An 18,092-nucleotide genomic window follows, 5' to 3' on the forward strand; every position below is an offset into this window, starting at 1 on the left:
GACCAATTCCCAACTAAATCATCCCAGCCAGGGCTTTTGAAACAAAACCTCCCCTCTTTATTAAATTGGTCATACTTAGAAAGAAGGATTCACTGTATAATGAAAAGGAGACCTGGCAATGTCTCTTTATTAAATGAGTAAATATAAGGTGACAAGGCTGTAGGTAAGTGAGGCTGTCATGGAGCAGGACAGCGGAGTTTAGCCAAGGGCTTCAGTCAGTGGGCGCTGGAGCAGGACCATGACAAGAAAGGGAAGTGGACTGCTGTTATCCGGGCTACATTCCGCTCCCAGGGACGTGGATGTAAATCAGAGGGGCTCTTAATTACTTCATTGGCCTTACTCTCATTTACCTCGGTGGAGAGCTAAATCTGGCTACCTGAGAGCTTTTGGGAGAAGGAGGGCAAGGGAAGGAGCCGAGCAGAAAGGAAGTGTCTGCGGGAGAAAAAGCAGATCAGCAAGAAGGAAGGCGGGAGCAGGGACAGAGAAGATGCTTTAGGAGGCCACCTCTGGACAGATGCGTTCGGGAAAGGATCACAAAGGCTGCGCGACTCTCCTGGCCCTTCAAGAGGCGCAGGGCTCCCAGGGGAGCCGATGTAGCAGGCGGCTGCTAGAACTTGCAGACAGTGGAGGCGGCGGCAGCTCCCTCCCCAGGCAGGAGCCCCGAGACCGCGTGCGCCCCGCCTCGGGCCAGGCGCGCGCTCTGCGGGGCTCTGCGCGGCTCTGCCCGGGCGGGGGTGAGGCGGGTTTGATGATGTAATCGCAAATCAGGGAGCGGTGAAATTTAACACCGAGCGCGGGTGGGGAGGGTTTGCCTTGGGTCGGCTGGCGGCTCTGCTCCCCAGCCAGAGGCAGGCTGCGCTCAACGCTGCACGCCTGTGCATCGCCACTAGACACCTCGGCCAAGCGCTTTGCAAAGGCTCTGGTAACCTGGGCACCGTTTCTTCACCCCAGCCAAGGATTTCTCCTGCACGTCCCCTCCCGGCCCGCTCCATCCCCGCAGCGGATCGCCGAGTTCAATGCAGGGCTCCGCGGTACTTGCAAAGGCTCCTGTCTGTGAACCACGTGTGAAGCCGAGCACTCCGCTCTTGCTTATACTGATGCCATCCTCTCCCTAACTCCTCCGAGAGTGAGACCCCCAAGTCACGCCCCTTCACCATGCGGGGGACGCACTAGGGCTTGCCAAGAGCTCGGAAGGGACCTCTGCTCTGGGGTTGATTTCATGGACAGTACCTGAACCTTGAGCCGTTTGGAGCTGGCTTCTGTTTTCGGTTAGATCTTCGCTGCTCGGACAAATGCAGACAAATGCATTTAGGAGCAAAAAGGACAAGGACTGGAAGCATCTCTCCCACAGCAAAAACGTAAGTAAGAGCCCAGCAGTCAAGGGTGTGTGTGTGTTGTGGGGGTGGGAGTGAAGATTGCAGTTCGCTGCACACACAGCGCTCGTCTTGTCAGTGTCTGTGAGCACTGCAGGCAGTTTATTTTGGAGCTACGCGTCCCCCTTGTCTTTGCAATTTGTAAAATGCCCTGTTTAAAAGGCCTTCTGCCAGCGGGTCTACAGACGGTTTATGTTAAAGCAATCAAGCCGCGCAGAAGGAAAAGTTTATTGGCACGTTTCCCACTGCCGGCTGAAACAGGCTTCGCGGACTTAGCGACTTCCAGGTCTCTCCCCCTTCCGAAATGAGTTACGGGATTCACTTATCTTCAAAAACCAGCAAACCCCGAACTGCCAGCTCCTGGGCTTGCGAGTTCTCCCCTGGAGGGAAGAATTCTGCGCTCCAGGCGCTCTCCCGGGTGGGAGCCAGATGAACGGTGCTAGCGTGTCTCTGTTTAGCCTGGTAATGAGAGCACCTTTAAATCGAGGGTAGCAGTTGATGGAGTTTCCCGAGTTGTGAAGCGAGGGGTTGGGGGCAAGGGGTCGATAAAGAGATGACTGAGTGTGTGTGTGTTTGTCCGCAGCTTTCTTCTCCTCCTGAGGACACAACAATAGTACAGGAGCTGCTGCTGGGCTAAACCTCCCTGCTGTGAGCCCAGCAGGGACAGACAGGCTTTGGCTCTGGGGCCGGGGGAGACCGCTCTGGCTGATTTTGTTGTCACTGGTGAACTGCTGCTGATGGAGAGAGGGCAATAATGTGAGGAAACTAAGGGGAAGTGGTATTTCGACTTCCTCCCAGCTAGGGCAGACCCTGGCGTTATTTTTAGAATCGAGGATATGCTCAAGTAGCTTTTTTTCTACGCACTTGTAGGGGGAGCTGCTAGTCCTTAGCTGCAGCCCCCCTCGCCTGTTCAGCTGATTGATTACTCAGGCTAGTGGCTATTTAAAGAGTCTGCAGAAATGAATCATTTCGTAATAGCGATTGTGAAGTCTGCAGCCTCCTAGCGAAGAGCTGGGGGGCGGAAAGTTCCCAGATCAGCAGTTCGCCGCCGCGAGAGGGGAGTTGCAAAGACGCCCTCGAATATTTGTATGGAGTTGTATGTGCGGGGAGGGAGGGCAGCCCAAATAAGAGGCGCGCCCCCCCATCTTTACATGCAAATTATGCCAGAGACCCAGGTGGCAAAAGATAGGTACAAGTGCTTTCTTCTGGTGCATCTTAGTGACAGTCTCTCCGAAGAAAGGGCAGGAGGAGACGGGGCGAGAGGGGGTTAGGCGTTGGGGGCGGAGGTTTTGGGGGGCAGATGCCTGGCTGGGAAGTGTGCGTTATAAACACACCTGTGTGTTGTTTAAACACGTAAGGAGGGGTTGAGATCAAGGCAATGAATCCGATCTGATCACTCCGGCCGGGCGCAGTTTGACTTCGCTCCGTTTCTCCTTCGCGGCGGATCGGCGTCCCAGCGAGCCTCCCGCGCGTTCATTTCGTACAGAAACGTCTGTTGGTCTCGTTTCTATAAACAAACACTCCGGCGTGCCTGGTGGTCTCTGGCCCGGTGAGCCGCACGGGCACGGCAGTGTGGGTGTGAGGGGGGTGTTGAGATTTGCACTTGAAAAAGCCCGAAATCCCCGTTTCAGAGCCCGGCGATGGAATGTAGGCTCCGTGTTTGACACGCTCACTCTCGAGGAGCCAGTTCGCTTTGCTTACGTACGTGTAGCTCAAGTGTGCACCGACTGGGGCAGACGCAACATCGGTGAGCCCTGCTTGGAAATGCCCCACTCCCCGGAGACCCCGTCACCAAGGGGTCCAGGCTCCCTCTCACATTCATCCCCGGACCGGCGAGCTAGACAGGCAGGGGGCTGGGACGGGTTTGATAGTGGGGTGCTGCCGATGGAAATTACTTCCGCACCCCCAGCTCCAGAACCGGCGCACACCGGGTGCTGCTCACATTGGGCGTGCGAGCACTCGGCTGCCCCCCGTGTCCGCTAGGAGCCCTCTGTGCTGCCGGGCAAAGCGGATGCGTTCGCTGGTGCTGCCCCCGTGGGAGCAGAGGGGCTGGGCGGCGGGCCTGGCGGGGGAATGAGGAGACGCTGAGGGAGGAGTGCGCGGCGGAGCTCGGTGCTGCTGCTCCCTGTCACACCTGCGGGGGGGGGAGGGGGGCATAGCGGGGCTGGGGAGAGGTAATGGGGGGGGGGGTTGGGAAGGCGCAGCGGGAATTGATGGGGGAAGCGGGCTGCGTGGGGGCGCGCAGGGCTCCCCAGGGCTATGTGTGTGGAGTCCTTGCTTTGCTGGCGGCCCGGTGCAGACACCCGTTCAGCTCCGCTGCCTTGGAGCACCGCCGAGCCCTCCCAGGCAGCGCTGATGGCTCAGTGGAGTGGGGCTCCCCCCGCACAGACCCTGCCCCTCTGGCTCAGGCCCCCCACAGCCCTGCTCCCCTTCGCCCCGCATCGTGCGACAGCATGAGGAGGACCCCAGCGCGGGGTGAGCAGCACCGAGGGGGAGCAGGGCGCTGTGGGGAGCGTGGTGGGGGAAGCGGAGAACTCCGTGGTTCCCTATCGCTGAGCTCTTTGATGAGGCCCCCCCCCCCCCCCCCCGTGGTTTGTCATTGCAGAGTTCCTCTAAACTCTGCTCCCCGGTCCCTCATCTCAAGCCCGCTTCTCCACGTGCATAGCCCAAATCCCCCCACTTCTGTTGTCCCCTCATCCCCTTCCCAGCAGCCACTCCCATATCCCCTACAGATTCATAACCCCCAACAGATTATCCCTATGCCCCTGTCCATACCTGCTTTCCTGTAGGCTCTCTACATCCTCCCTTGTCCATCTGTCCCCTCCAGCACCTATACCCCCCAGCCTCATACCCTTTTCCATTCCATGCACAATCCATCCCCACTACCTGCCCCTCCCTATGCCCTCCTAATACCCTACCACATTCTGCTTTTCAATGGGAAGCCCAGCCTGGAAGGGGTTATATATTATCAGGACTGAAAGGCTGGGGCCTGTGGGGGACAGCGAAGTTGTGTGGGGAGCCTGGGGGCAATCCGGGCTGTATGCAAGGGTCTAAGAGGGTGTGTGTGGATTGTGGTTCTGTGGGGGTTGCTGCCTGTCAATGATGACAGCTAGTCGTGTGAATAACTATCGGAGTTGACATATACAGTGTTTATTAAAAACCTGGGAAATTCTCACTAACAAACCAAAACCTTTGCTGACAGCTTAGGTCTCTGAATTACTGAAAATCAAGGAGCTCATGAGGTCAGGCAATCTATATTCAAATTCCTCCTTACTTCCACAACTTCTCTTGCTTTTGCAACATATAACTACCACTGTGCACACATCAAATTCCTCTATGCAGCACTAAAACATACAACTTTATGATTTCATACTTTTTCATGTAAAAATAACATTATAGACTTTACCAGTGCACATCATCTGTCAAGTTTATATGTTAACCTAGATGTGGTCAGAATTAAGGTTGCCTGTAAGTCTGAGTGGGCAGTAGAGGCATTTGATTTGTACATTGTGACTAGTTATATAGTGCAAGTGCAAGGGAGTTTGTTGTGGAGGTGAGGGATCTTTGAGTGATGTTTAGTTATTAAGACATATGAATGTAGGTTGCCTTAATTCAGGATCTTCTTGATCTTCAGTGATTGTGTTGGTCAGATTTCCCCTTGAGCAACCTTAAATCTAAGGTAACAGGTTTTTTACTGTGGGATTAAACAAAATTGTAGAGGGATCTTAAAATAAATGCAAATACATTTGTTAAAGTAGTACAACAGCACAAACTGAAGTTTACCTAATTGTGTCCAAAACTTGTGGTGTTCAGCTAGTTTGAGTGCTACACTAATGCAAATAATAAAATAATCATCATCATCATCATCATTTGGTTTAAATTACTTTTGTTTTTTAAAAATCCAGACACACTGTGTGCTACAGGATTGTCTCTGGGTTTAAGATGAAGTAAAGATCCTGCTCTGTATTCTGTCACTTTAAATTCTACCCCTGACAGCTGTTTAAGCATGAGGGGTCCCTGTGTCCCAGGCACTGGCCTAGAACTGCTGTCCACTATTTCTTACTATCTGACCAAATTGCTCCTCCAGCTCCCCTTCCCAAGCCCTGCATTCTCTGAATTAGGCCCTCAGATGGATTCATGGGTAATTCAGGGCTTTGCAAATTGCGTCCAGATGGGGAAAAATCTGAACTATTTGAAATGGGATGGAAGAGTTTGAAAAATCTCATACATTTGTGTAACACAGCAACATGAAAGTAGCAGCGGGGAAGGAGTTTGGCTTCTTGGGAGGCTGCTGCTGCTGCTGGGACACTGGGGTTGGTTTGCACATTCCTGGCAGGGGAGCTGTCTTTCCCTGCCCAATAGCCTTGTGTCAGAATCAGTAGCAATCCATCCATTAATAAACTTCATGTATGTCGCCAGCCAGGGAGAAAAGTATTATAGGAAGCTCCGCCTGGCAGGGTTTAAACAACATGACATATTTATCCAAGATAGTTGTGTTTTCTTAAAGGGCAATGAGAAAGAGAGAGAGTGTGAGAGAGAATGTGTGTGTTGAGGGGTTTTTATCTCAATTAGAAACAACGGGCAGATGAGTACCCTCTAATGTTTGAGAGAACTAAGTGTAATTCAAGAGCCAGATCCTGCTTGCCTTACACACAGAAATAATTTTGGGACGAGTCTTGCTTACTCTCAGAAATAGTCCCATTGACTCCAGTGAGTTTACTTGCATGAGTACAGTTAAGGGTATTTTGTTCCCAGGTTAGCTGAGCAAGTAGAGAGAATAAGCACCTTCTGGGATAATGAACAGGAGTACTTGTGGCACCTTAGAGACTAACAAATTTATTTGAGCATAAGCTTTCGTGGGCTACAGCCCACTTCTTTGGATGCATAGAATGGAACATATATTGAGGAGATATATGTATATATACACATACAGAGAGCATGAAAAGGTGGGAGTTGTCTTACCAACTCTGAGAGGCCAATTAAGTAAGAGAAAAAGTGATAATGAAGATAGCCCAGTACAGACAGTTTGATAAGAAGTGTGAGAATACTTACATGGGGAGATAGATTCAATGTTTGTAATGGCTCAGCCATTCCCAGTCTCTGTTCAAGCCTAAGTTGATTGTATCTAGTTTCCATATCAATTCGAGTTCAGCAGTTTCTCGCTGGAGTCTGTTTTTGAAGCTTTTCTGTTGCAAAATTGCCACCCTCAGGTCTGTTATTGAGTGACCAGACAGTTTAAAGTGTTCTCCTACTGGTTTTTAAATGTTATGATTCCTAATGTCAGATTTGTGTCCACTTATTCTTTTGCGTAGAGACTGTCCGGTTTGGCCATTCTGGGATAAGGGAGTGTTTGTGTTAAGCAAACAAAGGCCTCATGGAAAGTACACAATTTTTTGTCATCCCCTCTTTTTGAGGGGATGTTGTTAGGTCAAATTTGGCTCCAGTGTTCCCTGTGCAGGGTATGCAGTAATGTACCTGATCGTGCATTTCTTGCACTTCCAGGCTCCCTTTGAGTTCAATTGACAAAACCTTTAATTCTTAAATGTGAACCATATAACCCTATGATACTTTTATTTACTGACTTTTTGCATTTGATTAGCTGCAAGTCCTGAATTGTTGTTTTATTTATATCTTATATTGGTATCACTGTCTATAAAATGAAAAAAAACCCTAAATTTATTAGCGAAGAGGAGGATATAGAGGAATACTTTAATGAAAGGCTTTCCGTGGGTAGTCCAAATGGAAGTATTTAAGATACTGTGGATAGCAGAACTGGTTAAAATATAAAAGAATCAGGTAAAAAATTCACAAAACATTTGTAGTAACTTATTTTCTTTTATTTTTCTCAGTTGTTTTATTCCAAATTTTGTCAACATTCAAAAAAAAAAGTTCTTCTAGGTACATATTACATGTGTTACCTTATGCCAAATCCTATTCACAGTGCACAGCCTGAGTAACTTGGGTGTTCACAGGGCAGTTGTGCAAGCACCGGGGAGGGAGGCATCCTTCCTCCAAATCCATGGTGGAGTAGCAGAACTTCTCGAAGGCCACTACTGCAGTAGTCCCTGTGGCTGTTCTGTTGCAGCACTCTTCCTCAGAGAGGAGAGGAGAGGAATGGTACACTGGCCTCATCTCATCCCTGGCCTGCTGCCCATTCTCTCTCTGCACTTGCAGTGCAATCAGTCTGTATGGAGCTATTCTCTGCAGCACGCAGAAGTGTGGGCCTCCTGCAAAAGTTCCAGTCATGCTGCCCCCTATTCTTTAGTGTGCAATGGAACCACACCAATTCCATTGGACTCTGGGAGGCCATACTACTGTGAACTGGGGATATAGCAGTCTGAGGTGGAAAGAGATTGTGGAGGTTTGGACCACTCCATCCGTGTTGGGTGTATGTTTAGCCCCAGTCAATTGATTCTAGGCTTCTTATAATATGGAAGCTGCAGAAGTCATGATAATTGATCACATAGCAATGAATGAAGATCAGGTGCCCTTGCTGGTTCTTTTCGATCTATAAGATGCCCTCAACATCACTGACTACAAGGTGCCATAGAGTTGCCTGAAGAACCTAGAAGACCGCAATGAGGTTGCACTTGAGAAGTTTTGCTTCTTTCTTTGGAGAGATCTCAGAGGTGGTAGTGGGCAGATGTCCAGGTCTCACATTCTGTTGCCCCTCTTGTTTAACATGGAGATTGGTCCACAGGGGCAGTTACTGAGGATGTTTGGGTTGCGATATGTTCAGTACGCTGAAGATACCCAACTGTCAATCTTCATTTCATTGGACCAGTCTGATGTGATGGAATGACTTACCAAGTGTCTAATGAACATTGGGAAATAGACCAGGGCTAGCTGACTGAGAGACCAATCATGATAACATTGAGATAATGCTTGTAGGCTGGGAAAAACAACAGAAACAAAATGGAGGAAAATATATCAGCACCTCTCAATCAGTGAGGTGTGTCTGCTTGTTTAAGCTTCACAACACAAGGATCTTGCTGGATCCCTAACTGCTCCTGGATACTCAAATAACAGCAGTTTCCAAAAATGCTTTTTTTCTCCTCTGTGCTTGGCAAGAATGTTGTTGTGTCCTTTTCTCTCAAGTGTGGACATCACTGTGGGATCCATGCTTTTGTCATCTCATGATTGGATTATGATAGTGCAGAACATGCAGATCTGCTTGTTAAGCAAGCAGCATTTCACCCTGTTTCACATTACTTCTGTGATCCATGATCTGCACTGGCTAAGAAATTATTTCTTGGTGAAGTCTAAGGTGTTGATTTCAACCTATAAAGCCCCAAATGGTTTGGGTCCCATCACCTTGTAAGACTGACTCTTTCCCCATATTATAGCTATTGTTCCAGGCACTCAAGCTAATAGCGCCCTGGTTGAATTGGGTATAACTAGGCTAAAAGGGGTAAAAAACAAGGGTGATGTCATGCTAGGAGTCTACTACAGGCCACCTAACCAGGTGGAAGAAGTGGATGAGGCTTTTTTTAAACAACTAACAAAATCATCCAAAGCCCAAGATTTGGTGGTGATGGGGGACTTCAACTATCCGGATATATGTTGGGAAAATAACACAGCGGGGCACAGACTATCCAACAAATTCTTGGACTGCATTGCAGACAACTTTTTATTTCAGAAGGTTGAAAAAGCTACTAGGGGGGAAGCTGTTCTGGACTTGATTTTAACAAATAGGGAGGAACTCGTTGAGAATTTGAAAGTAGAAGGCAGCTTGGGTGAAAGTGATCATGAAATCATAGAGTTTGCAATTCTAAGGAAGGGTAGAAGGGAGAACAGCAAAATAGAGACAATGGATTTCAGGAAGGCGGATTTTGGTAAGCTCAGAGAGCTGATAGGTAAGGTCCCATGGGAATCAAGACTGAGGGGAAAAACAACTGAGGAGAGTTGGCAGTTTTTCAAAGGGACACTATTAAGGGCCCAAAAGCAAGCTATTCCGCTGGTTAGGAAAGATAGAAAATGTGGCAAAAGACCACCTTGGCTTAACCACGAGATCTTGCATGATCTAAAAAATAAAAAGGAGTCATATAAAAAATGGAAACTAGGACAGATTACAAAGGATGAATATAGGCAAACAACACAGGAATGCAGGGGCAAGATTAGAAAGGCAAAGGCACAAAATGAGCTCAAACTAGCTAAGGGAATAAAGGGGAACAAGAAGACTTTTTATCAATACATTAGAAGCAAGAGGAAGACCAAAGACAGGGTAGGCCCACTGCTTAGTGAAGAGGGAGAAACAGTAACAGGAAACGTGGAAATGGCAGAGATGCTTAATGACTTCTTTGTTTCGGTCTTCACCGAGAAGTCTGAAGGAATGCCTATCCTAGTGAATGCTAATGGGAAGGGGGTAGGTTTAGCAGATAAAATAAAAAAAGAACAAGTTAAAAATCACTTAGAAAAGTTAGATGCCTGCAAGTCACCAGGGCCTGATGAAATGCATCCTAGAATACTCAAGGAGCTAATAGAGGAGGTATCTGAGCCTCTAGCTATTATCTTTGAAAAATCATGGGAGACGGGAGAGATTCCAGAAGACTGGAAAAGGGCAAATATAGTGCCCATCTATAAAAAGAGAAATAAAAACAACCCAGGAAACTACAGACCAGTTAGTTTAACTTCTGTGCCAGGGAAGATAATGGAGCAAGTAATTAAGGAAATCATCTGCAAACACTTGGAAGGTGGTAAGGTGATAGGGAATAGCCAGCATGGATTTGTAAAGAACAAATCATGTCAAACCAATCTGATAGCTTTCTTCGATAGGATAACGAGTCTTGTGGATAAGGGAGAAGCTGTGGATGTGGTATACCTAGACTTTAGTAAGGCATTTGATACGGTCTCGCATGATATTCTTATCGACAAACTAGGCAAATACAATTTAGATGGGGCTACTATAAGGTGGGTGCATAACTGGCTGGATAACCGTACTCAGAGAGTTGTTATTAATGGTTCCCAATCCTGCTGGAAAGGCATAACGAGTGGGGTTCCGCAGGGGTCTGTTTTGGGACCGGCTCTGTTCAATATCTTCATTAACGACTTAGATATTGGTATAGAAAGTACGCTTATTAAGTTTGCGGATGATACCAAACTGGGAGGGATTGCAACTGCTTTGGAGGACAGGGTCATAATTCAAAATGATCTGGACAAATTGGAGAAATGGTCTGAGTTAAACAGGATGAAGTTTAACAAAGACAAATGCAAAGTGCTCCACTTAGGAAGAAAAAATCAGTTTCACACATACAGAATGGGAAGAGACTGTCTAGGAAGGAGTACGGCAGAAAGGGATCTAGGGGTTATAGTGGACCACAAGCTAAATATGAGTCAACAGTGTGATGCTGTTGCAAAAAAAGCAAACGTGATTCTGGGATGTATTAACAGGTGTGTTGTGAGCAAGACACGAGAAGTCATTCTTCCGCTCTACTCTGCTCTGGTTAGGCCTCAGCTGGAGTATTGTGTCCAGTTCTGGGCACCGCATTTCAAGAAAGATGTGGAGAAATTGGAAAGGGTCCAGAGAAGAGCAACAAGAATGATTAAAGGTCTTGAGAACATGACCTATGAAGCAAGGCTGAAAGAATTGGGTTTGTTTAGTTTGGAAAAGAGAAGACTGAGAGGGGACATGATAGCAGTTTTCAGGTATCTAAAAGGGTGTCATAAGGAGGAGGGAGAAAACTTGTTCACCTTAGCCTCTGAGGATAGAACAAGAAGCAATGGGCTTAAACTGCAGCAAGGGAGGTCTAGGTTGGACATTAGGAAAAAGTTCCTAACTGTCAGGGTGGTTAAACACTGGAATAAATTGCCTAGGGAGGTTGTGGAATCTCCATCTCTGGAGATATTTAAGAGTAGGTTAGATAAATGTCTATCAGGGATGGTCTAGACAGTATTTGGTCCTGCCATGCGGGCAGGGGACTGGACTCGATGACCTCTCGAGGTCCCTTCCAGTCCTAGAATCTATGAATCTATGAATAACAGCCAAGAGGTGACTGTGAAGGTCTGTGGCTCACTAATGCACTCTCTGCTTGGTTGATCCGAGCCTGGATTTGATGACCTGAAACACTCACCTATTCTCTCAGAGGACTGAGCTGGAGTTGAAGAAGGAAGTTAAGATGGAAGCCATGCTGATGGTTGGAAAGGATGTGTGGGAAGTCTGTTAAGATTTAGTATTATGGTAAGATTTGTGTTCATAATGTATGTAATGTGATGAGAGCTTAAAGAAGGAGCAAAAAGATAAATTGAAGTCTGTAATGAATGAATTTTAATAATACTTTAATATGTTATAAGGGAGGTAAGGATACTGATCAATTAAAATAGAAAATGCTCTCTCCTACAAAAACAAATTGCCCTGTTTTGTAGGTCTGAAGCTGAAATCTCACAACAGATGCTTTAAAACGATTGGATTTAAAAAAAACCTAATGTAAATATAATATGTATGTGCGACCCACTCCCATCAGGCATGTCCCCAGGTGCCAGACAGGGGAACATCCTGCAGGTATGTTATGAATATTCAATAAGTAGTCATGAACCAACTGGTGACATTTCCTAGCAGGATGTGGTGGGATAGTTAGTGGTGTGTTGTCTCTATAAAATGCCACTTAGTCCCGAGGATTTCAAGGAGAATAAAAACCACCATAAAGCAAATCTTGCCAGAGCAAGTGGGGCTTGTCAGCTTTGGCGAGCAGCTCATCTAGAAGGAAAACTCTGATTTCAAACCAAATGTGTCAGGCTTGGACAGCTGACCTGTAAAGCTCATCCAGTAAATATGCTCATGTGAACTGATGTCCATGTGAAATGTACCCCAGAGGGCTGGGGCATTCCCCACAAGCGATATCAATAGGAAAACTCTCACAATGATTGTGGACAGAAGATGACAGAGGGAAAGACCAAAGACTTGGTACATGGATCAGATATCAGTGGACCTCAGAGAGATCAATCTACACGAGAGCTTGGTATATGATTATGAGTTTTGAAAGAAGGCTATAAAAGTTGCGGACCCAGAATAGGGAAGTAGCAAGAAAGAAGAGAAGTGATAATGTATAGCTGCAGCAGTTAAGAACCGATGAACATTCTCAGGACAAGTTTGAGAATCCTTCAGTCATCAACAGGCTTTGTGGTCTGAGTCATTAAGCCCCTCGTCTCATGCAGAATTTTCACTGAAGTCAAAGGGAACCATGCATGCAAACATCTTTCAGGATTTGGTCCTTGTTTGCTGGTGACTTCTAGCATAGAATTAGAAAATATTAAATAGCCATTCAAGGGTTTAATCTGCTCATGTGCTAGGCAGCTCCTGAGAGTTGAGAGTGTTTCTTAACTCTGAATGAAGTCAGTGATCATTCAGAGCACTGAGCATCACTCAAGAGGTGTGCAAAGAGCTGTCCTTAAATTATGTAAGGAATTAGGGGATGGGTGGGTCCTTAATTTTGCATGTTGGTTTCAGTGTTACAAGGGGTGGATGGGTCTTGAAAATCACTGAAAGATGTGTTACATAATTTATGGATGCCCCTTCAGGACCTCAGGATTGAGCCCTGAAGAATCACTGACTATATATACATTAACAGGAATTCTTCTAGATTAATTTTCATGGGTTACTGGTGACAAGAACCTGTTTTTCCGCTAGCAAACATTTCTATTAACTTTCATTATGGTCTGCATTAATGAAATGAGACTCAAAAGTGACAGCTGCTGAAAGTGTCCTGTATTTAGCAGTAACAAATATTTTCCATCCTACTTTCAACATCAGTATTTTATTCAGGCTTTCAAAAATACTTTCAGTTCTTTACAGGATTTTGATGTTATTTATGAGAGCACTTAATGAACTTACTTGCATGAAGTATTCATCAGTCTTTATTTTTAGCTTATAGGACACCAATGTAGTGGAAGTCCAATGAGTGAGGTGGAAATGTGGTTACATTTGAACATGGTTTCCACACATACATTTTAAAGGATGATGTTCAGGTTAATTGCTCATCAAGGGGAAGCTCTAGAAAACTATGCAGCAATCCATCTCTGTTATGTACAAAGATAGATGATTGTGGAACCAAATGAGATTTAAGATATGTTTAGAATGAGTAATACAAAACTCAGTGATAGGCCTAATTCTTAGGTGTGTAAAATAGATTTCTGTATATAGGCTAATAGGCATCTGTGAACATTTGCTTTTGAAATGATGCTGAAGCCCTCTGCAAAGGCAGCTTCATTGGAAGTTTTTCTCCAAACTGGCTTATCCAATGTGCTTCATCTCTGTTGTGGAGAACACATCTATAGGAGAGTGAGGCTAGCTACCTCTGTGCTAGCTCTATCTTAATCTCTCTAATATCACTGCCAATAAGGGAGCTAATTAGTTCCAATTTTAATGTGGGCAAACTAGGAACAGGACTAAAAACACCAACCAATTCACATGTTACCAGGGGTGCAATCAGGGGAAATGGTGGTAGTACAAGATCTGGTCACAAAATAAGCGCCACGCATGTGAGTCACCAAAATCAGAAGCTGCTCACAGTAGATTGTGCAAATGTTCAAAACATGAGCATGTGTGCTCTCTGGGTTCTTTGATTCATAGAATCGTAGGTTCCAAGGCCAGAAGGGATCACCATGATCATCTAGTCTGGCTTCCTGTGTAACACAAACCATAGAACTTCCCCAAAATAATTCCTGGCATATATTTTTTAGAAAAACATCCCATCTAACTGGATCTTACTTGATCTATTTTTGTTGCTATCTTTGCTCATGGGTCACCTGAGAATACAGGAGTGCCCCTCTGAGCATGGAGTTTTATTCCAAAGATGTTCTGTGATTTTGTACCCCTAGGAGAGCATGATATAATTGTTAGTGTTTCCCAGGAGGCAGTGTAACTGGGATCTTGGTCATGCAAGTAGAAAAGAAGGAAGTACAAGACCTACAAAATTATTAGTTACTGCACACCATTTTCATTTCTGGATAAACTGATAGAATATGTGATAAAATGCCCAATGATCATCATGTGTAACAAATTGTCATGTCTTATATTTTCATTACAATAGTATTTTTCTAGAAAGTAGTTTAATATATAACAGCCTCTAAATATGAAACAGATACAATAAAATAATTTCAAAATTAATATAATTGACTCCTATTGACAAGACAATGTAGACTGTATCTACTGGGTATGTGTTGGTTGAAAGGTGAGGACATATATTATCCTTGACCCTTGTGTGAAACTTCCTATTAGCATCAGTGGAAAGTTCTACAATCTGAGGGTACTATGCCTCTGATCCATAATTAAATGAAGTCAATGGGAGTCTTTTTGTTGACTTCAGCTGGCTTTGATTCAGGCCTTCTAAACCCCAGGGAGTTTTAAACTGTTGATTGGTTAAGAATTTTTTCACATTTTAAAATTCTTTTTTCTTTTAGGAAAACCCTCCTCCTTTTTCTTGCGATATGCATAGCTGTGGGTGCCGCACAAATGCCAGCACAAGGTGAGAAGACTTCCTTATAACAGAGTATTTGAATAATCTGCCACTAGAGGGGGGGAAAAGTAAATGGCTTCTGGTAGTAATGACCTTAAATTCAGCTGTTCAAAAGTTACTAATCCAAATGTCAGATAGAGTACAATGAGATCATAAGTTCAAATTAACCATTTGGAAAAGATGACCTTTTGAAAATAACTCAGATTTTCTGTCTATGAAATTGCTTACATATTTAACCAAAGTCTTTATAAAAGAGAAGTCTTGTACAGTGAAAAGGCTTTGATTGTGTCGTCATTGTAAGTGGGTGTTCTTGGGGGTGGTGAACTGGGGCTGAGTTACCTTTGCACTTCTTAAGACTTTGCAAGAAAACAAAGGTCTGTAATAAGTGCTTAGTCTAGATGGGCATTATTAGGCGAAAAGTGAAATTTGCATGTTAGCTTATTTTTGTATTCAAATAGATGTTGGTTCGGAAATAGGGTGGTGTTTTGTTTTGGTCTGCTTGGTGTCCTGGGACTGCCAGATGTGAAGGGTTACATCAGAGACAGCTGAGGAACATGCATCCTAAATTGATGAAAGTTAATGTGTCAGGATGGTAATTTTTGGCTGCCAGTAATGGGTCATGGATAGCACTGAGTGCCTGTCATGTAAATTGCCCTTCACTGTCTAGGCGGCACACAAAATGACTTCACCTTTGAAATAAATGTTCACTCTTGGCTGGTGACTAGACTCACCACAAAGAGAACCAAACCAAACAACTGGAATATGTTTTAAAGAAAAGGACTGATTCCTGATTATAGTGTGCTGGAGTCTGTAGGGATGAATCAGCAGCTGAGTACCCTCCTCCCCATGTACCTCTTTGCACTGTTACCTATCAGTTGCAATATTTTTCTGTTCTCGTTTTCTTCTTTGTCTTGCGTTTTTTGTTCCTGTATGTTTCTTCTTTTCCTTTCTTGTTCTTAATTTTTTCCTCCACTACTTGTTTATTTCTCCCCTGCAGCATGCTATATGCTGCCTGGGATGTTGCTAATTTCCTAGTGCCACTCTCAACTGAGCCAAGTTCTGCAATGGAAGAGAAAGAAAGTTTGGCCTTGCAGACTGAGCCTACAGCCATATATGTACATGGACTGCTCCCATGGCCAGCTACATTAGGGGCCACCACAGGAACAGGGAGGGAAGGTGGGTGGATTTAAGGAGTCAGCTTCCACTTTTCCTGAAGCAGCAGAAGTGGTAAGAAATACTAGTGATGGGCTTGGCATTATGGAGTGATGGTAGCTGCGCTACAGTGAAGGATGAAGCTAGCTTCCCATTATATATCCAGTTCTCAACCAACCTCTCCAAACTTCTCCAAAACATACCAAGTTCCCCCAAAATTTCACATGCCACATATCATCCCCAGGAGGAAATTTTCTGGGAAGACTGGCAAAATATCAGAAAAGGAGTTTTAAAGTTACCGGACTAGCTCCTCAGCTATAGCAGAACAGTGCGATCATTAGGAGGTGCAAATGTGCCCTCTGCTGTCCTTGTAAGCAGCCTGATACCCTGAGGGGCTGCTCTATCAGCTGGGGCTTGTTAGGTGAAGGAATGCCCTGTCTATGCTCCTTGTACAGGAGGGGACTCGTGTAGAAGCTACTGTTGTAGCTCTACACCACCCAGAAATGCCACTATGAAGAGGAAATCCTGCACTGGCTGCCTGAGCAGTTTTAGGGCTGCTTTGCCTGGGAAAGATTATTTCGTGGTTGGGAATTGTCTTGTTCCCTTAACTGTTAATTTTCAGACTTTTCAACCTTTGGGCTGGGTCTTAAATCCATGCAGGGACTGAAGATGGCAGGTACAGAGTGTGCTTCATGCTGAGCAGGTATCTCAGCAGGAGCATGTTACACTCTTGCTTTGTGATCTGCCTATAAAACCCTAACTGGCCTTGGACCTGCATACTTCCCAGCCTGCTTGTCTCTCTGCCACACTGCCACAGCTAAGATCAGTGGAAGCACTCAAGCTGACACTCTTTGAGCTTCAGGGAGGGAGTTGATAGTAGGGCATTTTATCTTGCCATTTATCCACTTGTATAACCCTCTTAGCCTAGTATTTGAGAACCTTTTGGCTTTGGAACTTGCTTCCCACTTGGTCTGAAATCATCCACGTTTATTAATCCCTAGGGCACCCTGAAAAGCTTACCTTTTACAAGGGATTTGGGGAAGGGGATTTTGCTGAGGAGCTATCATTAGTTAGTTTTCACACCTTTACTTTGCTGTAAGTACTATCTAATTCAGTGGTTCTCAAACTTTTGTATTGGCGACCCCTTTCACATAGCAAGCCTCTGAGTGTGACCCCCCTTATAAATTAAAAACCCATTTTTATATATTTAACACCATTATAAATGCTGGAGGTGAAGCGGAGTTTGGACTGGAGGCTGACATTTCGCGACCCCCCCCCCCCCCCGCTAAAAACCTCCACCCCCCCCGGGGTCCCGACCCCCAGTTTGAGAACCCCTGATCTAATTACTGCTGTGTACAGTGGAGGTTGCTGCAGGTTTTATGTTTATATTGGTGGGTTTAAAATGATTGCCAAGGATGCCTAGAGCTTAGGACACACACCTGTTCTTAGAAGTCTATGTAGATAAAATACAGCGGCAGAGTGATTTGGAATCATGCGATTTTTCTACCCCAGGCTCATGCTCCCAGGTTAGAGGAAAAAGCAGATCAGAGGAGCCATTCTGATGCATCAAGAAAAAAATGTTCCATATATTTCACATCCACATAAGCAAATGAACTTTCAAAGGTGTTTGCTTGCCCCTCTATGGACATGAACGTAAGAACGGCCATACTGGGTCAGACCAAAGGTCCATCTAGCCCAGTATCCTGTCTTCTGACAGCGATCAATGTCAGGTGCCCCAGAGGGAATGAACAGAACAGGTATCATCAAGTGAGCCATCCCCTGTTGCCCATTCCAAGGTTCTGGCAAAGAGAGGCTAGGGACACCATTCTAATAGAATGAATTGTTAAGCGCACACCGCAATGTGAAAAGAACCCCGAAAATTGCATTAAAAAATAGCGAAGGTTGTAACTTAACCCATCAAATGTATGGAAGTTTTCAGAATAACATCATTACTTAGGCACAAGAGAACACATTGTTCTTCTACTGAAGCTTATTGTGACCACTTATTCAGAGCCTGATCCTTAATTCTGAAGCCCATTTTTTTTCTTGGCTTAGGTAACAAACTTAACATTCTTATATTTGAATTTCTTTTATAACATGTTTCATGAAGAAATCT

The 18,092-nt window shown here is 45.3% G+C and overlaps 1 protein-coding gene across 1 annotated transcript in view; it reads left to right on the plus strand.

Annotated features, from left to right (window-relative positions):
- The first annotated feature begins 1,102 nt into the window (after window positions 1-1,102).
- LOC113407190 (collagen alpha-1(XXIV) chain-like) overlaps window positions 1,103-18,092 on the plus strand; it is a 238,741-nt gene continuing 221,751 nt past the window's right edge. The window contains exons 1-2 of the mRNA XM_026655329.1: window positions 1,103-1,358; window positions 14,769-14,833. Coding sequence (XP_026511114.1) covers window positions 1,303-1,358; window positions 14,769-14,833 — 121 coding nt within the window. The 5' untranslated portion in view covers window positions 1,103-1,302. The remainder of the gene's footprint in view (window positions 1,359-14,768; window positions 14,834-18,092) is intronic.

This window comes from Terrapene carolina, unplaced genomic scaffold (genome assembly GCF_002925995.2).
Source record: "Terrapene carolina triunguis isolate 2854851 unplaced genomic scaffold, T_m_triunguis-2.0 Scaffold210, whole genome shotgun sequence".
Classification (NCBI taxonomy): Eukaryota; Metazoa; Chordata; order Testudines; family Emydidae; genus Terrapene; species Terrapene triunguis.